We start from the raw sequence: 25,160 nt of genomic DNA on the forward strand, positions 1-25,160 counted from the left end.
TCAGGGGAAACATAAAATTATAGAGTAAAGATGTAGGAACAAGACCCGACCAAGAAGGTCTTCTATTGTAATGGGTCTAAGCTTTCCTAGTTACTGCATGCCAGAATGAAATTTTTTCAACTACTGAGGCCTTTGTTCATGTGGTAATTTTTATAGTGATTCCATACTTCCATAGGTTGCAAAGTTAAGTTTTATAAAATATATAATTAAAACAAAATGAAGTTGCACACATTATTTTCAATTTTATTTAAATGAAATAATGTAATATTATGAAGAAAATCTCATAGAAACAACACAGCTTTTATTGAAATAGAAATTTAAAGACAAAGTTCTAGTACCTAAATTTTTACCCTGCATTAATTAAATGCAAAAACTATGCATGTCAAATGGCTACACACATGTTGGCATTATACAATGTACACATTATACTGCTTTATTATAAATAACTGAAAACAATATCTTATTTTTCAAACCCACATAACAAAACAGTAAATACCATGCTTTTTTTCTCCTTGCTTCACTTAATGTTCATAATATGGATTGAAAAACAGTTTACCTTACCCAAGATTAGTTTCAAACAACTGTGGGAACAACAACAACAGCAACAACCACAATCACAAAAATACTCATTTTCTTTCATCTAAATGAGAAGGAAGATTTTTAGACAGCTAGGCTTAAGAGAGCTGTGAAGGAGTCACTAATAGTAGAAAAAGTCTGTAATGCTTGGACATACTACTTATAAGGCAAAATGGTATTTTATGCACACATATAAATATAAGAAGGATGTGATGGTAAACATTAAAAATCTTTTCTTAAAAGCATCAATAGCTTTGTTCTCTCAGATGGAGGCAAGCCACTAAGGCCTTGTGGCTGCGAATATCAAGATTTATATTTTGGTACATGTACGTCGCAGACAGCCTTCTCCTCTGAGGAAACTGAACTGGTGCCTACATTTAGTTCTATCCTTTCATGGTAAATAGTGTTTGATTGAATGGTTTTATTCTACTGTAACCTTGAACATTTAGCAACAAAGAGCACTTGATAGAATACTGCAGTCACATCAAGTTTATCACAGAATCCTGTGTCCAGAACTTCACTTACTACAGATTATGCCATAGGGACATCTTAACTAAGGCACTTAGAGCAGTTAACGATCAGAAACTTCCTAGTCAAATAACTGTAATTTTGTTCTATATTCCTCTTATATAAGAATCTATGCCAATTTTCTCCATGATTACTATTTTACAGGATAGAAGTTGCTTGATGAAACAGAGCCTGGAGGAAAAAAAATGTGCAGAATAATATATTTAATCAAATAGTCTAGTAACTGTCCTTAAACACTCATATTTATAGTCATCAGTTGAGGACAGCATTGTATATTCCAGATTAAACAGGTATTGAGTTTAACACCATCAAGTTTAACATATTATGTACAATGATATTTAAAATTCTTCTATTATTTGTAGATATTAAAGTATAACTCATAAAAAACAACCAGGATTAGGATGTATTTAGTAAGTACATTGCAGTTAATTAACAAAAATTAAGTTAGCATGAAAAATCTAGATGAAGAATTGAAGGCCTACAAACATTTTAAAAATAATAATGCCACACATATGCAAATACATGCAAGAAGATCTGTACAGTGGACTATTCCAACTCAAGTACTCCTTATATTTCTTTCCTATATACTGTCAATGAGAACATTAACTACATGCTTATTGCTTTAAGAACTGGATACTAATGTTTCCAGTCTTTACATATACTCAGGCTCTAAACATTCTTGTGGATCAGATAATCAAATTTCATTTAAATGAACACTGTAGCATGAGCGTAATTTTTACCTGTTATATTCATTCTTGATTATATTTTATATCTTTTGAAAACTGAATCCCCAGAAACTCAAGAGTCCTTAGGCACCTTCTATCCTCAACTCTTATACTCCATGTACTATATTGTATCATGGCTTACAAGAACAGAGTTTACATTTGAACACAGGAAAACTGAGGTCAACTAGTAAATATGATACTGGAAATTATCACGTGAACACCACTAATTTAGCCAACTCGGGAGACAAAGCCTTTCTTATGTCCCTTTTGAGCACTGACATATTGTTAGCAGGGTTTCCTAAAGTGACACCAGTTCACCTCCACAATCCATCTTCAACAGATTCTGGAAAGCCTGTTCCCATTTTCTTTCATGTACATTCTTTGCTGTTTACTCTTCTTTTTCTTTTACATGAAACAAATTCACTTATCATCAGGGTGTTATAAGTTCAGAATGTGATCCAGTAGCACTTCGAAGGACAGCGAGCTGAGCAATTTCTTCCCTTTTTAAACACGACTGGGAGTGGCATTCGCTGGATACAATCCACTCAAACACAGTGACCCAAAGTGGAGACTGTTGACCTCAGAAGGCTCCAAATCCATGGCCAAGACCCCAGGTAACATCACGTAACACCTTGCTGCTCAAGGGAGACAATGCTGGTTGTTTCCGAAGCTTCCAAATAGCTTTTCATCCAGGAACACGCCCAGATTGCTTTGTAGCTTTCTCATACTGGCATAGCACCTTCAAAAGTCCAACGGCCGGATCATCATGGTGGTGGAACGTAAGGAGTAACTGGGCCCTTTGAAATAGTGCCACTTTATCCCATTGAGTTTTCCATGATTTTGTCCCGCAGTGTAGAACATTCCATTTAGATTAGAAGGACCACAGGCATCAAACCACCAACCTGAAAAAATGAGCCAATGGAAAGAAAAATGAAAAGAAATAGAAGCAGGTCAGGTTTAATACTTAAAATTTGATGTCATGAGTGAGGAGAAATTGTTCAACCTTGTTCTGATTATTTGCAAACAGGAAGGATTGAAACAGTATCCTCCCAGCAGAAGTGTTCCCAGTGACACTTTTAAAATATGTATGTGTAACCAGAAGGAGGGGAACTCAGGCAAATCTACTTTTTGTTTGACTGTGTTGAGACTCCCTTCCCACTGTAATTATACAGTCTCAAAGCTTAGATTTTAAGATAAAGTCAGGTCTGATATGAAAGTAGAACTTGACTTTTAGTCTCTGACAGTAAATTAAGTATTAGTGTATTAGTAAATTAAGAAACTTAGACAACTGTGACTCAAAAGATGAAAAAATATTTTTTACTTTTATAATTTTTTAAGAATTGATCCTAAAAATAATTGGACACTATAATGTTTATGATGCTCAAATTGTATCTAGCCTGTCTATAAATTTATAGCAACATGGGAGTGTTTCCAATAGTGGCCATATAGTTTATATTTAGCAATGTTTCATCTATGATTGTTCAAATTGTTTTTAAATATAGTAGAAGGAAAACTACACAAAAAGTAATGTCACGGCCAAGTGCCTACATAGTCTGTTAGAATAACTGAACAAGCTAGCTCTGTTTCTTGATGAACTAAAGTTTTAGACTTTTCCGATAAATCATAGTTCTTTTCTCCTGAAGTAACACTATTGAAGTCTTTAGGGAGAGATTTATGCCAGAGACATTCTAGAATATTTTTATTTGGATACACTTGACCTCTATTTGATTGCAGAGTCGTACCTAAGGGACTAATAGCTAACGAAAGAGAAAGTTGTCCAGCTGCTGTCTGATGGTAACATGAGCATTGTCTTGCAGAAACTTTAGAAAAAGTTCAACAAAGTCTTACTAGTTCTCCTTGCTTTCAACTTGAGAAGGCTAATGCAGTTGGGGCATGTTTATAAAGTCACACCAGGGGCATAACAAGCTGCCTTTGTCACCAGTCCATTGGAGGAGCAGTAAGGTATGTCTGATGGATTCTGAGAGGTCCTGGATTCTGTGTTGTATGCATACTGCTTGAATGTTAACACGGTCAAAACACGAGGGACAAGAAAGCTCTTGTTTGGCACAAAAGAAGGAACCGTATGATTCTGCCTTTTCTTCCTTAAAAATAATTCCCTAATATTTGATCAGAATTTCTTGCAAAAACACATGATTTATCTTGCAGAAGATATTTTAACTTTAACAACTAGACTTACCCTAACATTCTAAGAGACAAAGCTGAAAGTCTAAAATTAAAATCAACTTCATTGCTTCTATGTATTCACTTTTCTCCAATTCCTGAGACTCTCCTGTCACCTTACTCAACTGTTCAGTCTTGTCATTGCCCTTCCTTGTGTCCAAAGCAATGGCTATAACTCACTAAAGAAAGCCATGAGGACTGTCAGAACTATATCTTAAGTTACATGAGTTTAGGGACTCATGTCAAATGTAAACCTTATCTGGTTTATGGAAAGTCACAACAGTTCCAGAAAAAAGATGTGTGGCAATAGACAAGCCCTGGCCATAAAGGGAGAATCTAAATGATGAAGTCATGGGACACCTTTGGCTGAGCTTAGGATAGAGATAGGACACATGTATCCAGTGAGAAAATAAGGCGACTCTATCCTGTGTGCTTTATCTAAGAGCAACACAGGTATGTGCAGTGATGATGGCATTCTGGAGACAGTCAAAGGAAAACTGTCTGTCACTGCTGGAATATCCTCAAGATGAAAGATAGTCACCCAAAGAACCGAAGATTCCAGAATGAAACAACCCAGCTTTTGTTCAGGACTCTGTGGGTAAATACTCAGCACTTCATCTAGCTGGGCTTGCTATGCAATGGTGTGTGGAGGCTACAGGTTTCTCATTCACTGACTCTGACAAACTAGTTCTTTTAAATGAAGGGATTTATCTCAGTGCAAATGTGATGCAAAAGTCATCATGACAGCCATGGTTCTTGCCCTCAAAGAAACTGCATGCAGAATGAGAAACAGGAACAAAATGTGACAAGGTCATTACTGATCACTATCAGGAGAGCTATGACAAATATAAGGGGCTTCTCATAGTGTTAGAAAAAGCTGATTTTTCTAGAGGGCTGAGAAAGGAAACAGCTAGGGGAAGATGAGCAAGGGTTCTTTGAGCTGCAGCAAATGCCAATAGGAAGTCAGTGGAGCCCAGTCTACATGTTTAGAGACTAAGAGAACCTAACTAAAGCCTACACAAAGTGAACAGGGACCTTCGGGAAATGAGAATAGAGAATGGCCTCAAAAAGCCGAACAATTCCCGTGGAAACATTCATAATTTAACTAGCCAACTTGTCTATCATCAGGCGAAAAAGGAAGATATTCTCTAGCAATGGGAACTTGTATTTAACCAAAGGAAACAGATCTGCCAGCGTAAATGTTTAGTCAAACAGGGACAACCTCTATTCTATAAAGAGCACCCAAGCCATTCTAAAACTGGTATGATGAGGGGAAAATCAAGTCTAGAATCAATTTCACAATTCTAATCTATGGACAGGCAGAGAGGATGAGGAGTTAATTAAAACAAAATTCCTGACTTTGTGGCATTTGTATTGACAAAAACTGTCAAAAATTAGACTGCAGCTATTAAAACTTGTAGAATGAAAGTATTGTATAACTAGGCTAGAGACTCTAATTGCCCAAGAAGCTTCAAAAATATATTCATTTACCACTTGCATTGGATCCAGGAGCATGAATTATTGGCCAGAAACCAATTCTAAATACAGTGTGTACCCTGGAAGAGCAAGAGACTGTGTGCCAGCAGCTGGGTTTGCTGAGTGCCAGTGGGAAGGAAATTTGGGGAAAACAAATAGAAGAGAGAACAGAGTCAGTTACTATGTTTGGGAAACTTTCTGTGAACAGTGGGGAGCCACGAGAAAGGAGAACAGAGAGAGAAAAAACTTTGATTGATATTGACCTCATTGGCCAACAGCCAGGAAACCATAAGCAGCCCTAATAATTGTTTGATATTTACTGCTTGGTTAATGTGTATCACTGACTATGTAATGATATTTAGATATGGTTTCAGTCTCTTACTTTGTTTTCCAAATGTCCATATAGAGTACAAGTTCCATTACAGAGACATCAATGCTCGGAGAATTGAAAGAACTCTTCTAAGGTGACATTCATACTACATGGACTATGTCTGACGTGTTATATTGCAGCACAATTAGAGCCAAATAAGATGATTTACTGCCTATGGCGACCTGCACAATTTTATCTAGGTACATAGTGCCACGTAGCAAGGCAGGGTAAGAGTTACAGTAGGAGCAAAAAGACCTAGATGCTCTATATGCCTTATGTAGCCAAAATGAAGAGAAAGGTATAAGTGCCATTGTTTTATATCATTCCTTCAGTGTGTCTATTAGAAAAATATGAACATAACTGATATACAAATGAGTACAGTTCTTTATGATCTTAGTATAAAACACTGTATCTCTGAATCTAATATTGTTTATTGAAGGTCTTGATATGATAAGGGATACAAACTTGAAATATTCAGTTAACTCTGAGGACCAGTGGGCCACAAGTAGTTGGAACTACTATTTGGCAACTAGTGACAGCTAAGATGATTAACTTACATGGCAGAGACTAAAACATAAACATCTCTCATGAAAATTTCAGTTTCTGAAATTAGTAGCTACTGTGTAACACAATTTGCCAGCATGAAATTGTGCAAGAACAACTACAGGGACAGAGCTATGTTTGCATCAACAATCCGTGAGATGCCTGAATTGGGTAGCACTCAGGAGTAAGACATTGTTAACTCTATATTTTATCCTATGCTTTCCTTGGAGTAACCAGTAGGAAATGCATTAAGGAGTGAACTGGAAGACTGAGGACATGACTCGGTTAGATGACTGCCTAAGATCATGGGGACCTGAGTTCAGATGCCAGCAACCCACTTTCAAAGTGGGATAAGGTGGTGAGTTAATCCTAATACTTAGAGCGGAAACAACCAGACCCTTGAACCTCATTGGCAAGCTAGCCTGGGCTAATCATGACTTTCAGGTTCAGTGAATCTGTGTCGAAAAATAATGGTGGAAAGTGAACAAAGAAAGACATTGATATTGACCTCTGGCCTATACCCAACCCACTCTCACATCACCCACACACTCTCACACACATGTATGGCTCCATGCACTAACAAACACAGCACGAGTAGCCACTCATGCTACCCAGTGTTACCCAATAAACCCATGTGTGCTCAAAGGAACTCAGTGAGGCAGTAGAGATACAGAAGAGAGCAGCTTCCATTTGTCACTGGGAGAACTGATAGAATGTCTCAGATGTTTGAAGGCTGGCAACTCTTCACATACTCTTTGCCAAGTATTTTTCATTATAACCTGTAACCTCATGTATATTTTAATAAGAAATCCAAGACGCATGTTTCTAATTCATTTACACTTAACTCATTAAAAGTTGGTTTTGTAATAACTATCTCAGGCTTCCCAGGACTTTAGAATTACTTGACCCTTTTATCTTTGAAGCAGAAAATTCACATTTTATCACTAATAAATGAAACTCTGCCCAGAAAATAGAAATTGGATTCTAAACTTTCTACCCAGGAAGTTCAAATTTATTTGAAAGTCAGGAAATCCAACTCTCACAGCCCTGTGATCCTAAACAAAATGTCTCTCAGCACTCTTTTGTAAAAGGTAAAACATACAGAAAAGTGAAAAGATATATCTGTGGGTTGCTCTCCTTCCCACTGTTAATGCATGCAATCTTATTATCAATATGCAGAAGAGTTTCCACAGAAAGTAAGACCTCCCTCTTCATCAGTGAGGATGAGGTGAAGCTGAGTTAAAGCTCTGGGGGTCATTGTTATGACTAAGGTCATAATGCTGAAGGCACACCCTGATTTTATTGGTAATACACTTCACCCTTTGCATGGTCCAGCTTTGGGAACAGCTGCAAGACTAGTGTGAATGGGAGAAGAGCCTTTTCAGAGATCTGCAGAGATCTGTCTGTCTTCCTTTCTTCATCTCCTTCATATCCATCCCCGTGTGTGTGAAAGTAAGTGTGTGTGCTTGATTGCTTTAGGATAAAAAGTTGCTTTTTTATTTTATAAATTAATTTATTTTTTACACTCCACATTCCATTCCCCGCCCCCCGCCCCAAACCACCCTCCAACTGCTCCACATCCCACACCTCCTCCCCGGCCCCACCTGAACTCTAAACTCCCTAGGGCCTCCAGTCTCTTGAGGGTTAAATGCATCATCTCTGAATGAACACAGACCCAGAAGTCCTCTACTGTATGTGTGTTGGGGGCCTCATATCAGCTGGTGTATGCTGTCGGTTTGGTGGTCAAGTGTTTGAGAGATCTCGGGGTCCAGATTAATTGAGACTGCTGGTCTTCTCCCAAGCTTCTTTTAGCCTTCCCTAATTCAACAACGGGCGTCACCTGCTTCTGTCCATTGATTGGGTGCAAATATCTGCATATGACCCTTTCAGCTGCTTGTTGGGTCTTTCAGAGTGGCCTGTAATATTGAGTTTATTTAAATCCTGCACATGGACTCTTACTGTCTTTCTCCTCCTATGAACTACAGTTCACCTTTAAGCATGTTGAGTGAGGAAATGCTTGTGAAAATGTTCTTCCAACATTTAAATACAACTCCTTCATTCTCTCTAAATGCATTTAAGCCCAACAGAAGCAGTACGGCAATAGAGTGATGACCTCTGGAGTTGAGTGCATGTGTGCTTACTTTTGACACTAGTTCTGTGAACACAGGCAACTGACCTCACTTTTCTGTATTTCAGATCTTGTGAAAGGAGTTAGTAAGGCCTGTACTTTCCTTAAACAGTTTGGGTCAGCTGAATCTGAATAATGAAACACAGATCATTTAGGCTAATGGAAAAAGTCTGTGAGACAATCAAGCTAGATACCTATTTTCTGTCTTATGGATTATAATACAAATAAAAGTATGTAGTTGGTCATTTCTCACATGTAATCAACTACTAAGCTGGAGTTGTAGCATTTTGCCATCAGTACAGTTGTGCATGTAGTTCTAATGCCCTCTCCTATAAATTTGTGAATGATTCTCTCTATTGAAACAAATATACTACACACTGGAAAAAGAGAAAAAAAAAATTCTAAGTACTAAGCTTGGGAAATTAACTTGATGTGAAAATCAGAAGCCAAAAAATAAAACTGTTATAATTCTGGAGGTCAATTCTTCTTGTGTTCTGCGATTCTTAAAGGCTGGTGTCTATTGTTGATAGTTAGATATCTTTTTATTATGTATTTGTCTATGAAATGCTTATGTGCAATCATATGCTTTGAATACAACTTAACACAAGAGGAGCATTTCCACTTTATTATTCTTTTGCCTTTTCCCAAGCAAACTAGTGAGTTTGAGATCACCTTACAGTCTCAGATAATATACTCATTGAAGAAACCTTTATTTACTGAACTCATCATACGTGTCACACATGAAGGCGATCGGAAGACCCAGCGATAGTTGGCACACAGTTAACATGCAGAGGTCATATGTTTTGGGTAGGTACAGTTTGCACTAAATTTAAAATGTGAATTGAAATAAGAGAAACTCAATGTAGATTTTCTATACCTAGCCTCAGATATTCCGTAACATGTAAGGATTGCTAACCATCTCATAAAACTTTGCCCAGCCCTTCCTGACTTAATATAAAATGTCAACTTGACTATAATTTCCCAAGGATTCTGTCATTTCCACATCAACTACCACATTACTTGAAAAAAGTAGCTTTTTAACCCCTCTGTCTTTGTCAAGGTTGGAGCACAAGCAGAGTAAGCATTTAACAACCACTGTGAGCATCTGGTAAGTCGTAGGACGTAATGAAAAATTTATGTGTATGGCTTTATCTGTTCTTTTTGGATGGAACTGGAAAAAAAAGTCCTTTGTTAGCTTTAGAAAGCCTTGCCTGTCCGCTGACATGGTTTACATGTGGGAAAAGAGGGCAGAGTTTCTACCACAACAGATTCTTTTAGAGGAAGGCTAGGTCACATTTTTACAGAGCTTTTATATTATATACTAAATATGGAAATCACATTGAAACAAACTTACATAAGGATAGAGAAGTAAAATAAAACCATGCTTGTTTGCTTTTTGTTGTTAGCAACTTCTAATAATTGTAGTTTATTATGAACTTTTAGACAAAATTATTTATATAATTATTTGATACGTAGATTGACTGAACAACTCAAGTTTAGTAATTGAGGTTTAGACTAACTTTTACAACTGTTTAATTTGAAGATTCTTGACTTAATACCAAGGACTATGTTCTAGTTGAAAATAAGTTTACTTTGAAAGTGACAGTCTAACAGTAGAGGCTCTTTATTCTCCTGGTTTTAGATTCAGAAAAATTTTTTATTCAAGAATTTTAATTATAATAATGTAGACAAACAACAGCTTGCATGGAATGACATTACACTTGGTTTGTCTTAACGTTAATTTGTAATTAAAACTGATCAGTTGGATTGAAACTAATCACTCTCTTTGGACTTGGGAGTGTAAAGCAAAAGTCTTCTGATGGTCTAAGGAAGTGCTCCATCACTTCATCAATGTCTCCCATCTACCACAGACAGAGCTTCACAGGACTGCACTTTAGACATGGAGGAACCTATGGCAAAAGCTGAGAACAGTCCCTAAGGTCAACGACAATCACCTAGCACAGTTACATCTGGCTTATAAGTTTCTGCTTATAAATCATTCTATTTAGTGCTCATTTGAGAAGTCATTTTAATAGAAAAGACTGTGTGACAATATTTATATTGAAATATATGGTCTGGTGTAATAAAAATGGTAATGAAACATAAAATTATTTAATATTTAAACTGGGTAGAAGGATTGCTGGCTTTGTGGTAACACAGGAATAAATCTACATACTTGGGAGATTGCTATAAAACAGTCTACAGTTTGCTTCTGCACATGTTCAGCAAATGAATTATCACCTGCCTATGTGCTGAAAAACATTATCTTTTGTCTTTCTCTATTAGCACTATAATGTCTACATGAACCAAGAAAACCACAGAACCAGAAGGAAGGTTGAGGCTATTTTTACCATTTTACTATAGGGAAGATCATAACGAAGTCCTTTTTTTTTTTTTTTTATCAGGAAGCTATATCCTCAGTCCTTTATTATTATTATTATTTTTTGACACAGGGCTCCCCAAGTTTCCCAGAATAGAATTCATTTTGTAGCTCAGGCAGACCTGGAATCTGTCTTCCCCTACCCCCAACCTTACCATCTTAGCCTCATCAGTAGCTGGGATTACAGACCTGAAGCCTGGCTCATTAAGGGATGGTATTCTCTGATGGGCTTCAAATCATAAGACCCACAAATTATCTCTGGGATAATGAAGCCAATGTAATCAGAAACAGGCCTCTGTCTTTCATTTTTCTCTCTGTAAAATGGAGCTAAATTGTTTCTTAGAGTGTATACAGTGTTGAAAGAGGACATACTCTTTTTTTTTTATTTACATGTAAATTTCTCCATTCCCAGTTTCCCCTCCAAAAAAACAAAGAAACAAACTCTCTTTATTTCTTACAATGTCCATAATGAGGAAGGCACCACTCTCCCAGCAGTTCACTCTGGTGACTGGCTCCTGGATGCTTCTTCTAAGGATTTTTGTTCAAAATTGTATCATACTTTGTGCTTTATTTTTCTGACTCAATTTTTTTATTGACATGAGCTCTAGTCTATCTAGTTCTAGTCTATCTAGTTCTACTCTAGCAATAATTCCCTTTAATAACTTGTACTCATTAAAAATATGGCAAGTTGGTAGAACTAAGGAGATTAGCAAACTAGATGAACACTCTGTTTGGCTTCCATCTGCAATAGCATCTGCTTTCCATTAAGTTCATCTTTTAGTTCTAGTCTTTAACAGATGAGGGTGCCCATGGCACCAACATCTTCAACTCAAACCCCTCTGTGTTCTTCAGGAAATTTTAGCAGCAGATCTCACTTCAACCTTGAAACATTTTAGCAGATGACAAATCCCACAAGATATTTCTTTCAATTTATGAAGACTCTCCTTTGCTTAAAAGAGACACTATCAAGCAGGAGTGAGCTCGAACATGATTTGTACAGAAAAGGAAAGGAAAAGTCATTAGACAACAAAATGGTCAAATTTCTAAGGGAAAATTTGATGAGGAACAGAGTGGTGGGTAGTAGCTCTGTAGGAACTACACTTCGGGCCATGCTCCAGTGACTTGGACAGCCATTGACATTCATGCCTATGATTTCCAGTTCTCAGCTCTCAAAATTCCAAAGCTTAGATTTTCAGTGTGAATGGCTTTACAAGACCTGGGTTCCTTCAGAAGGACATTTGATAGGGTAATAGTGTTTATTACAAAAACACATTTACTTAGACTAATCCAGCTCAAGCAATAAGTGGAAATTTTCTCTCCCCATGTACGTGTTTATTGGTGAGTAAGAAGCAAGTCCAAGGGAGCGTGTGGATGAAAGAATCTGACAGAGTTGAGTCATGAGGCAGAAATAAGGTCCTAACTTAGATGTGGTGGTTTCTCAGCAGGTGAGATGTGTACTCCTCCTTTTACTCTTTGTTTGTATTTTCCTGACAGAAACATGAACACTGATGTTGTTCTTCTATGAACATATTTGAATGATCTCCCTGTTGGTTGGTCAAAGACTGTATTTATTTACTAGGAAAATGTGTATGTTAAAATATACATGGAGAATATGAGTTATGTTTCAGCACTCTAACTATCAGGGAACTGGAATGTTCAAGTCTTTATATAAAGCTACCAATACTGTTGTTTGTTGAACAAGAAGGTTGGTGCAAGATGCATCAGTGGCTATCATTTTAAAATAATTCTCAAATTTCCTTGGATACAAGTCATAGAGTTACATATAGGTAACTTGTATATGCTTGATGAGATTAAATTATGATGTCAGAATGATTTATTCAGAAGTGAAATATAATAGTAAATATTGTAGAAGCAGATTCATGTCATGCTGTCCTTGGTAATAGACTAATCTTGTATTTGAAATAATGTCACTGTAGGTGAAGTGGTTTTAAGGCTGTGATTTGATAGTGGCAGAAATGCAGGAGACAGTCACAAGAGCCTCCTTGAACATTACTCTAAAACCTTCATTTTTCTGTGCTCTAGTAACATATGGCAGAAATGCTAACTTAAAATTTCATGTACTGGATTTAAAACTCGAGAGCAATTTCAAGGATTAAAAAAAGCGAACATCAATCCACCATGCACCACAGTTTCTACGGAGTGCCTATGCATCCCATTAGAAGAAAGGCAGTTTCTTTCCCTACTAACATGGGAAACACTTTCTAGTGTAACATGGTAAGAATGTTAGAGTAGTTAATGATAGGGACACCTATGCTTCTGTTAAGGGAAGATATTACAATTCTGAGGGTAAAATAACTCTGAGTCATTAATAATCAAGATTTCAAACACAATTTCTTTGGGGGGGGGCTAACTTTGTTCCAGAAAGAACCTACTCCATTGATATAATACATGGCTGGTTTTTAGGCTAGTATTCTCTTTGTGTCCGCCAAATATTATAACAACATATAATTTTTTTTATATGTTTATGGTGTTTTAATAGTTCATGCCTTTTTAAAGTCAACAATTAGGTAAGTATAAAGGTATTTTAACATGCAAACTTTATAGCATTCCTCTAGAGAAGAAATCAGTACATGTTGTATAATGGAAGAGAAATGAAACATAAGGAAAAGCACATTTCTGAATACAGAAGTCATTTTACCTACCAGAGACTCCAAGACTCAGGAAAAACTTATGCTCTTTCTTGGGTAAGAAAGTGATTAATAAGTGCTGCATAGATCTTACAGTTATTTAAGTAGCAAGTTGCAGTTTCTCTTTGACACACTCAAAATGTCAGAAATGACTTGGAGTTTACAAAAACTATTAACTTTCTTATATACTAATACAATGCTATTTAATGATGCCTCCTATATCAGCTAAAATCTCTTTGAAAACCCTGTTAAAGCTGGTCTGGATGTGTAATTTTAGGTTTAACTACATTTCTCCCCTTTTGTTTTTATTCAGTGTGAAAAGTTCATCAATAAGCTTGCCCGTATAACTGTAAGGCATTTGTTAAGAAATAACATTCTTTATACACTGCAGAGCAAACCATAGATGATCTTAAAGGGAGAGTGCCTGTTACTTCAAGCAGCCACAAATTCACTCAGAATGAAGCTTAGGACATTCCTATCACAGATGAAGGGGCAGGGGTATAAGGGGGGGCGGTATTTTGAATTATGCCAGCAATGTCGTGCTGAAAAACAGGAAAAACCCCTGTGCAGAATTAAATGATCTCTAGGGACTTGCTCTTCAGTTTTCCTGACCAGGAGATCACACCCTTTTCTCAGAGATAAGAAAACCTCAAACCAATGAAAGCCAGTTTAGGGAACAGCCTCTGAGACTCACCTCCTGTTAGCATGAGGGCGCATTTGCACATACAGTTGTCATTATCAGCATCCTTTGTGCTGAAATCAGCACCATGTAAGATCAAGCTGCTCTGTTTGCCCGCTGTCCCTGTGTGACCCTTTAAATATAACCTGCAGTAAAATAGAAAGAAAGATCATCCACTTGACAGAACATGACCTAGAAGATAATTTGTTGAGTGTTTAAAATTCTTTTTTTCTTCTGTCTTTGAACTCAGCCCTTCCAACAAATCACTTCATGAACCAAAAGTCAGTAGATAAAAGGAGGAAAGAGAGAGGGAGTTAGAGAGGTAGAGAGGAGGGTGAGAGGGATGGAGATTACAGCCAGGAGGCACAGGCTCCAAATTATGAATGGGTGCAATTCCCTGTGACTGCAGCTTAGTGGGTATTGCTCTTGTTGTTTGCTATGTATACAGGAACCCACACGTTTCAGTTCAGGGATCACAAAAGGAAATGGAATTTATTCTTGTAGTTACATGTTACTAAACAGAAATCTCCATTAGAATGTCAATACAGCAGACAATTTCATTAATACCTCATGCTTACATTATTTTAAATATTTTTTACTATTAATGCAACAGATATACCAAGTCTCATTGACAGAGGCTTATTTTGGCACATCTCATAGAAAAGGCACAGGAGCCAAACCTGCAGGTAGAATTCATAACACAAACATTTGCTGAGCACACACTTTACGTCTCATTTTCTATGGCTCCTTAGGCCTTACAACAAAGGTCACATGCACTACTTCTAAGTCTGAAAGATTTGTTTCTAGTGACTTAACACAAACTATGTCCAAATTCCAGCAGTTGCTTGATCTTATAAACATTACTATTTTAAAGAACCCAACTTATTCTCTACAAACATTTTTACATGTAGTTTTCAATAACTTGGATCAACAGTTTCCTAATGGTGTATGTGCAGCAAATCAAGAGATCCTTTGAGCAAAGGCCCCGCTTAACAGGCAAAACAAATTGGGCTATTAAGGACCACGTAAGATTACTACAGATACGCAGACTATCTCTGGATTGCACACTGGAATCATGGGAAATAACAGAAGTTGTCTTGTGCAGCTTCCTGTCTGGTGGTCATCCCCTTCTTTCCTCTTTGCTTTCCATCCTGAGCAATGTGAGCTTGCTCAGATCCTCCGTTTGCTTCCAGAGGCCCTAAGTATCTGCACTGCAGTCATCAGGATCAGCAGTTTGGCACTCTCTATCAATGTGGATTCTCACTTACATCATCTAGTAATGTTTCCTTCCAAACTGTTTGAATTTCCACTTCTTTGGTTCATACCTATGCAAAATCAATGACGATTAATATCTACATGAATGAAAGTCTCCCAGGATCTTGACCAGCTCTGACAAAATATGAAACAGTAGTAATAAAGGGAAAATAAAATTGGGAGCGATGTAAATACATGTGACTAGTGTCTCCATTTGGATATATGTACGATGTAATGTTTTCTCTTTATCCTGTGATCTTTTTTTATTAGGTATTTTCTTTATTTACATGTAAATTTCTCCTTTCCCAGTTTCCTCTGCAACAAACAAACAAACAAACAAACAAAAACAAAAACAAACCCCTGTTGCCTCCCCCTCCCCATGCCTGCCACGCCACCCTCTCCCACTTCTTGGCCCTGGCATTCCCCTACAACTGGGGCACAGAACCTTCACAGGGCCGAGGTCCTCTCCTCCTATTGATGATTGAATTTGCAATCCTCTAGTATACACATGCTGCCAGAATAGTCAGACCCACCATGTGCAGTCCTTGGTTGGTGGTTGAGACTCTGGGAGCTCTGAGGGTGCTAGTTAGTTCATATTGTTGTTCATCCTAAGGGGCTGCAAAACCCTCAGCTCTATAGGTCCTTTCTCTAACTCCTTCATTGGGGACCCTGTATTCAGTTCAATGGATGGCTGTGAGCCTCTACATCTGTATTAGTCATATCCTGTGATCTTTAATAATTTTTGGTTTTAGGAAATAATTGAAGGGTTTTATCTTCAGATATTTTAGGCCAGAGTAAAGTGTACAATTAAATACTATTTAGTTTGCCTGGTGTCAGTCACTAACAGAATTTCCAGTTCAGAATAGCACAAATAGTTTCTAGCCATGATCTGCTAATACTGAATATTAATATAAACTTTCACTTTCAAACTCTGAGAGGCAGAAAAAATTGTCCCACAAGCTAATGCAGACAATAAATACAAGCCCTATTCCTGATATTGTGATTTTAAGTCTTTTTCCTTTACACTATAAGATATCTATTTTGATTATATTTTTAATATCTGAATACATCCCTATAAGAATATCAAACAGGAAGTCATAACCATAGTCCCCCCCCTCTCTCTCCTTTAAGGATTTACTTTCATTTTTACTTTATTGCACAAATGTTTTGCTTGCATGCCTCTCTGTGCACCTCATTTGTGCCTGGTGCCTGAGGAGGTCTACAGAGGGCATCAGTCTCCTGTAAATGGAGTTACAGATATTTCTGTGCCATCATGTAGATGCTGGAAATCAAACCCAGGTCTTCTGAATAACCAGCAAATGTTCTAACTACCAAGCCATCTTTCTAGCCCTTTGTCTCTTTCTTTAGAAGAAATCATTGTTGTCCATTTTTTATCTTTCAAAGTTATTTCTTCTCATGTATGAACAAAAATTGAAACAGCATTGCACTTTACACATTTCTTAGCAATGTGAATTTTACATGTTCTTTTATTACCATTTCCCAGGGATCACATCTTGTTCTTCAGCATCACCTGGGAGATGTGGTATGAATGTATTGTAATATGTTTGAGAGAGCCTTTATGCCTCTCAGTAGGCACATGGGAGTACATGCTGGAGTGAGAATGACATCTTTAACATCTATCCATGCTCTGTCAGGCCCACTTCCTTCTAATCTTCCCCAGCCCTATTTTTTCTGACTTTTGCAGTTTTCCAAAATACAATACCATGTTCAATATATTATGTGCACACACTGAGGTAAAAAGAAAAAAAAAAACTTTATGTCATTTCCCATTAGTTCTTCTGTTCTTAGTGATAATTCATTTATTTTGTGTTACAGCCAATGGAGATTAAGAAACTAACTCAAGTTCGAGGCCAGCCTGGTCTAGAGAGTGAGTTCCAGGACAGCCAGGGCTACATGGAGAAACCCTTGTCTAGGAAAAAAAAACTAATTCAAAGTAAACTCATGCCTAAGGTAAATTCTTCAGCTAACATTATTTTTTAAACAAGAAAGTTCTAATAAGATAAACATTTTCTTAATGTCCTTGTCAATTTACTAATTATTGAAACAAAAAGCAAAGGTCCAATATAAATGCCAGCATATAGGTTGGAGTGACATGAAAGAAGATGAGAGCTGGGAAGATGGATCAGTTGGTAAGATACTTCACATGAAAATGGAAGACTTGAGTTGGTCTAGAACTCAGAGCGCACACAGAACAGAGCATGGCAGTGTTGCCTGTCTTCAGAGAACTGCCCCAGTAAAATGGAAGGAAAAAACAGAAGATCACCAGATGGGCACAGGTTGGCAGCCCTCCTGCTGTAGGCAGAAGCTGATAGTAGGACACATTGTCATAAATGGTGGAAGGCCTGGAATGACACCCAATGTTATCCTCTATTCATGAGCGTCCATACTCATACACATAAAACTCATAAACACTTCAAAGTATACTCATGTGATATATTTTTTTAAAAGGTGCAAAGACAAATATCTTGAATATAATAAACTTTTTACCTAAACAAGATGATATTGCATTAGTAATGTACCTGATATGATTCTCATGTCCTTACCATGGCACACAGGGGCAGCTCCTGATATAAGAAGAGATGCTTACTTTTGTACTCATTCTCTTGCATTGAGAGACAGAGATAGAATTTAATATTTTCACATTTTTTCTAAAAATTTTTAAAGAAATCTACAAATAAGGACAACTATGATTCTGTGGAGTCCTATACGGATTCAAGAGAAATTCAGGTCAAAGAATAGCTTTTTACCCAGGGACTACATATCTTCATTGTTGTAATAGAGTCACAGTTGTTGACCCAAAGTTAAAGTCCATAATTGCTACAGGTAAACAAAGGCTGGTCATTTATTACTGCCAGATATTTTTATAATTAGATAAGGAAACTTCTTTGAATTGAGACTAATGAAATTATAGACTGTTGCTTTGAATTCAGTTCCTTATGTATAAATAAGAACTTCTGCTTGTATATTTGGCTGATAGTTATTGCAAGTGGAACTTCACATCACAAAATAAAAGTCAAGACTATCTTTGAAGTCGATTCTGGTGAAATGGAACTTGAAGTGGGAGCCATTAATGATGACTTTTCTTCTAAAATAACTCCATGGAAATTCTAAATACTTTTTTCTTTGTTCAGCCAGGGAAAAGTGGATGGCAAGATAGATGTTACAAGATGAAATTAAAATTCTCATCCAGAGCATAACATTTAAAGGCTAAAAAATAATGAAACAATAAAGAACAGGAGTGGGGTATTCAACAAAAAAAGATGGACATTCTATAGGAGACAATTGTATGTGACCAAAGACATAGGTGGAAGACTGTCATAGCTTGTGTCTTTATTTTTTCTTAATTAAGGAAATAATGTTTGTTACTACATCACTGCTAGTCACTGTAAGCATATATCAGCATTTGGATTTTTTTCCCAGTTACTATGTGATGGGAAAATGAATTCCAATGGGTATATACTGAAATTAGTCACATTTCTCCAGTTATCTATATAAAAAATACAGTGCTCCCTTCAGGTTTAGAAATTTCACAAGTGGAAGAATGAAGTTATTAGATTTCTTAGTGTATGCATAGTAATAATAGACTCTATTATGTGGCAGCAGGCTTCCAAATGTCTTTATATACCATGCAATAGCCTCAATGAATTTCTATATCTCTCTCCCTCCCTTTATCTTTTCCTCTCCCTTTATTTCCCTCCTTTCTTCCTTTCCTTCCCCCTCTTTATCCCCTCTCTCACTCCTCTCTCCCTCCCCTCCCTTCCTCCACCCTCTTCTCTCTCTCTGCCATCACAAAAGAGGGAACCTTGGTGAAGTCTCTTTTCTCAGGCAGATCATGAACATAGAGCTCAAGTCTTCAGTCTTGGTGGTAAGTACCCTGACCCACTAAGGTTTCTCACTAACCTTACTCTCTCCTTTTAGATAGCATCCCAGTCCCATAAACCTAGTTTCTCACTAATTTCATCTGCTAAAGAGATTTCCATTTTCACTCTCTATTTAGAATGCCAAGAGTCTTTTTAATCATCCAAAGCAGATTGAGTTATATGTATGACAACTTGATGCTTGGCCTTGAATCTTAAACAATAGGTAGTGTGAGCTACCAAACTTAAGGTCTTAGGTACTCACAAGCAGAGCACATTTTTATTTTCAATTCAACGTCTCTTCCTGTCACCATCTGAAAATAGTTTGCCTTTTTCAGTTACTTGAAGAAATTGCAGATGAGATTGCTCCACCCTGTACTTTCTTAGAGCCTGGTAGCAGGAACTCAACCAGAGAGTTTCTCAATAGAGCAATGGCTCTGCCAGGGCAGCTTAGGACTGTTTCTGATTTAACCATCTTCCCCAACCAGCACTGTTACTGAAACAGTAGGGTATCATCAGCAAGGAAGGTATCACCACCACAACTGAGACAGGTAAAATCCTTAGCAGAAAGGAAACACAACATTTCTTATAATGACTTATGTAGAGAGAAAACTGTGTTTAATTTTAGGACTTCTGGAAAAAAAAGACATTTCCATTCTTAGTGGTTATTTTTATATTTTTTGAAATTATGATTAAATCATTTCTCACTTATCTTCTCTCACTACAAATCTTCCTCCCATTGGTATTTCCTTGCTAGCTTTCAAATTCATGACCTCTCTTTGCAGTAATTGTTAGTGTGTGTGTGTGTGTGTGTGTGTGTGTGTGTATGTGTGTGTGTTTCTAAATATAGATAAGCATAACCTGGTCAGTCTGTATAATGTTACTTGTACATGTATGTTTTCAAAGCTGCCCATTTAGTAGTAAATACCAATTGGTGTGCTCTCAGCTGGATAAGACTTTCTCTTCCTCTCAGCATTGCTTAGGTGCCTGTACTTCTTTGTGTCATGTTGAATCCTGTTGGGTTTTTTTCCCATCCATGTTACCATGATTATTGGTGTCCTTACTTGTTTGGGTAACATTTACTAAGTGATACTGGTAAGATTTCATGGTGTAACTTCTGACATTCCCGGGAGACACAACCTTACAGAAAACTCTCTGTTCTGCTAGCTCTTAGGATCTTACCCAGCCCCTCTTCTTCAAAGATCCCTCAGCCTTGGGCACTAGAGTTGCATTGTAGATGTATCAATTGCAACTGAACTTCACTAGTCTATATTTTCATTGTTTATAATTTTCTGTGATTGTCTCCATCTACTGCAAAAAGAAATGTCCTTGACCAAGATAGAGGACTACACTTCTCTATGGGTATGCGAACCAACACCAGCTATGTCTAATAGAGGGTTAATATCTGAAATATAGGTTGTTTTTTTTTTTAAATCAAACTACAAATGACTGACTCAAAAATGGATGTGTGATCTGAACAGAAAGTTCTCAGAAGAAAAAAAAAGGATGGCTTAGAAATATTCGTCTTTCCTAAAAATTAAAGAAATGAGATTAAAAACATCTTTGAGATTTCATTTTATCCTAGTCAGAATGGCAAAGAGCAACAAAAGAGCTGAAAACAAATACTAGAAAAGAAGTGGGGTGAAAGAACCCTCATTCACTGTTGATGGGAATTCAAATTGGTAGAGCCACTTTGGAAATCAGTATGGAAAATCCTCGAAAAAAAAAAAACTTTTAAAAAGAACACTACCATATGAGCAAGCTATATCACTCCTGTGTGTATTCCTAGAGGAATGAAAATATTGCATACACAAGTTATGAAATACTATTCCACTGCAAAAAAAAAAAAAAGCTGAAATCATGAATTCTGTAGTTAAATGGATGGAACTAGAAAAGACCATATTGAGTGAGGTAAACCAGACCCAGAAAGACAAACCACATATTCTCTCATCTAACCTTCCTAGCTCCAAATCTTCAGATGTGAGTAAAGGACCTGGGGTTGTTTCAGAAACCAGGCATGTAAAAAGGGACTATTTTAGCAATAACGGGTGGAGGAGACACAGAAGACATTAACAGATAACATGGAATCTGAAGGAGAAAGTGGAGGCAAGAGACAGGCTCTCATTGAGGACAGAGGATGAAAATAAATATAGAAGAAAGAAAGAGGAGGATAAAATGTTAATAAGGGTTTCTGGGAAGTCATAAGGAATCAGATTATTTACTTAAAGCACTTATAATACACACAATTTTGGTATATAAATACACATATATAATCTAACTAAAAAAAAATTCCACTTGACCTTACAATGTACCCTCAAAGGCCCAAAGAGTATCTCAAAAAGTTCCCAACACCAGGTGTGAGAAGCCCTATTTTAAGTTTTGGGCCAAGATAGTTCAAGAAACTACTAGTTTATTCATTTAGGCTGTTTATGTACTGGCGGCACCACTGGAGATTTAAGACAGTACCTATTGCTGAGGACAATGTACACTTCAGACACAGGGCCCAGAGACATCTGAGCTAGAACTGACCTAAAAGTCACTTCCCTTAGGATTTACTTTTATGGTGCCAGAAGTTGTCATGCAAGCTGCCAAAGGCAGGAAGCAATCAAGGGTCCTAGAGAGCTATAATGTGTATGATCTACAACAATGACCAACATGACAGGATCACCCCAAGGGTGCACAGGTGTGATGTGTACTTTGTGGTGACCAACAATTCTCTAATTGGGCATAGGACCTCCTGAGAAAGAGATAAATAATGGCTGACACTGGAAACCTAGCCAAATACTCAGGGCCAATAAAGTCATGGATTGTGGAGGAAAGCCTGCAGCTACCATTTTACTAAACCAGCATAATTCCTAAAAATATTTTATATATATGTTCTGATATCCACAGGCATTTCATCTTGACAATATGAAGATATCTTGTGGGGTTATACAAATGATGAACAGTGAACAACAGAGGTTTATAAATGAAAAGAAATAACACTATAAATCTGTCTTCAAAGGCATGGGGGATGGAGAGGTTTCCTACAAGGCTTGCAAAACTCAAGAATTACTGTGTTTTAAGGTTATCTAACATGAAGAAAAGAAAGTATAAATTCTTCAGTTAAGTGAGTGTGTTACAGTCATCATTTATTTAGAGATGTCAACAATCTTAGTATATTCTGACTCATTTCTGTATTTGAAGCTATAACACGTTTTCATAATATACAAATGTATGATCATCACAGCATAGGAGTGACTTTGAGGCTTGTATTAGACTTTGATTATATTGTTCCAATTAAACAACTTTTAAAATTATTTCTATGATATCTGCAATGCAACATTTTATTAATTCATCCAAATTATTCAAAACTCATCCAATTTACAGCTTATGTTAATACACAAGCTGAAATTTCTTGAAGTACTGCCTCAGCTTTTGCATGGGTGCTAGGGATCTGAACTTTATCCTTGCACAGCTCTCTTCCACTGAGAGAGACTAGGACGCCGTTTTTCTTTAAAGTATCATTATATAGACAACTCATCTTTTCTAATGTAATGTTATTAATAATATACATGCCTTATCTGCTTGATTAGACTGGCAATTTTTTGTTCTTTGTGAACTCTTATGTCCCATACACATAATAAGCATTCAATCACTACTTATTGAATCCATATAAACTAAGAATTGAAATTGTTTGGAGGTTAAATTTTAGGAATCCCAAGAGATGGTCTATATGTTCCAACACTCTAACTCTAGTTACATAATTATCTTTTAGATTTCAAGTCCCAAGGGCATTATTTTCATGATTTGACATTTAACCAATATTAATGATCTAATAATGGTCTGTTCACATTGTATTGGTATACTGCTTTAGTGAATATTGAATTGGTCTATGGCTGCCAACAGAAAAAGTCTTAAGGAAATAACTCATGAGGCATACCAGTAAGATGACTACTTTAGTGAAAATGAGAAATGAAAGCATCAAGTTTTATGAACAGATTTATATCACATACAAGTGCCCGTTCTATGGGATAATTTCCTTTGGAACCCAGTCGTTGAATTTTTGTATCTCTTCCAACAGCTTCATACTCTTTGCTAAGGAACAGATGGTTTGTGTATTGGTGTTGAATCTTGGGATAGTCATTGCTGTTGGAGAAGGCTCCATGAGCCTTCCACAACATGTTTTTACATATTGGTGAAACGGTGTTTTACCAAACTCTCCAAAAGGAAAAAAAATCGCTTACTTGTTCCCAAAAGTCTATAAGTGCATATGTAAGAAAATATATAAATCAAAGTCAGTGATTAAATTTCCAGGAGAGCTGGTATTAGGATGTTGATCAGCAAAAATAGACCCGAATCTGTAAGTGGAAGCAAATTTCAAAGGAAGATTTGAGAGAAAACTGTGTGAATAGGAAGATTAAAACAACGGGTAGTGTGCAGTTTCACAAATTAAGACGTGAGTATATGAGAGCAATTGACGCAAGAGATAAATAAGGATTAGACATATATAAGTAGTTCAGTACAAAATAAGCATAAATTGAAAAAAAAACCTGCCAATAAGGTCAATAACAGAAGGTCTTACTTCTTTCTTTTCACCTACACCCAGGAAATAATAAATAAATAAATGTAAATAAACAAACTATTAGCTTCCAAAGACTAAGACTGTGTCACAGAGTACCTCAGTAAACATGAGTTTACTTAGATGAATCTAAGTTAAACAAACTTACCTTGATAGGTGTAAAATTTGTAAACCTAGTGAGATGGAGACATGGCCAATTATTGCATGGCTGAGGGCAGAAGTTGATATTATTGATGGTTTATTCAGTCTAACACTATTTGAAAGAATAAACAGAATACTGGGTTCAAAGAAGAAGCAACTGGGGAGTAGATTTTTGGACAGATTACCTAGTTTGTGGTCAATGATATTTTCAAACACAGAAGCCAAAGGACAGTCATTCAAATGTCTACTGCTTATTCAAGGTCCAATCTTCTAAGAACGCTTGGAGTTCTTTAAATTTTTTAATAGAGTATTTTATTCCTTGAGTTGAGATCCTCTACTTGTTTGTTGTTTGTTTGTTTGTTTGTTTTGTGAGCATGTTTCTTTACTTGTAAAGGACCCTGGAAACTTTAGAGAGTTCCATCTAACCTGTCCTTTCATAGTCATACTTACTTCCAGAAAAGTTTGTCACCAGGAATCTTTCTTGACTGAAGTAAACTGTTTTGACAGGAAATTGCGTCACTCAGGAATAACCAGAGCTTTGCTAAGAAGGTGTTTTGTTTGAGGGCCTCAGATGCCTTGAATTTTTGACACCAGAAAAACTGCCACAGCAACTATTTTAATACTGCAGCAAAAGTCAGTTCTCAATGGTTCTCTTGGAAGGCCATGAAGTGTGTATGATTTTAAATTTGATGATCATACTTTCTTTCAAAGAAAATCCTGACATCAAGTATTATTTCCTTGGCTTTCTGTTGTGAAGAGATGATATTATACCCTATTTTGAATCTAAGCACACGTGTACACTCAGATACATACATATCATTGTGAGATCTAAGGAAATACAATTTTATTTTCTAAAGTTTAGAAAAATACAAAACTTATGTGCTCTTAGTTCAACACAAAATCATAAACAAAAACAAACAAAACAAAACAAAAACAATCCCTCCAATGTACCTTGCCTTTTCTAGTAACACATCAGAAAATTTGAGTGTCAAATGTATATGTGGCATAAAATCCCTACAAAATATATAACAGGTCCTTAAAATATATTTCAATTCCCTTGAGGTCTTATGTGCCTCAAGTGAACATGAATGT

General features: G+C 36.7%; 1 protein-coding gene across 4 annotated transcripts in view; it reads right to left on the reverse strand.

Moving 5' to 3' along the window:
* Window positions 1–222: 222 nt before the first annotated feature.
* The window catches only part of Angpt1 (angiopoietin 1), a 247,699-nt gene continuing 222,761 nt past the window's right edge, over window positions 223–25,160 (reverse strand). For all 4 annotated transcript variants that reach the window (XM_031359760.1, XM_031359759.1, XM_031359762.1 and 1 more), the window contains exons 8-9: window positions 14,250–14,380; window positions 223–2,731 (exon numbers count right to left, since the gene is read on the reverse strand). In XM_031359760.1, coding sequence (XP_031215620.1) covers window positions 2,571–2,731; window positions 14,250–14,380 — 292 coding nt within the window. In that variant the 3' untranslated portion in view covers window positions 223–2,570. The remainder of the gene's footprint in view (window positions 2,732–14,249; window positions 14,381–25,160) is intronic.

This window comes from Mastomys coucha, unplaced genomic scaffold, assembly GCF_008632895.1.
Source record: "Mastomys coucha isolate ucsf_1 unplaced genomic scaffold, UCSF_Mcou_1 pScaffold7, whole genome shotgun sequence".
Classification (NCBI taxonomy): Eukaryota; Metazoa; Chordata; class Mammalia; order Rodentia; family Muridae; genus Mastomys; species Mastomys coucha.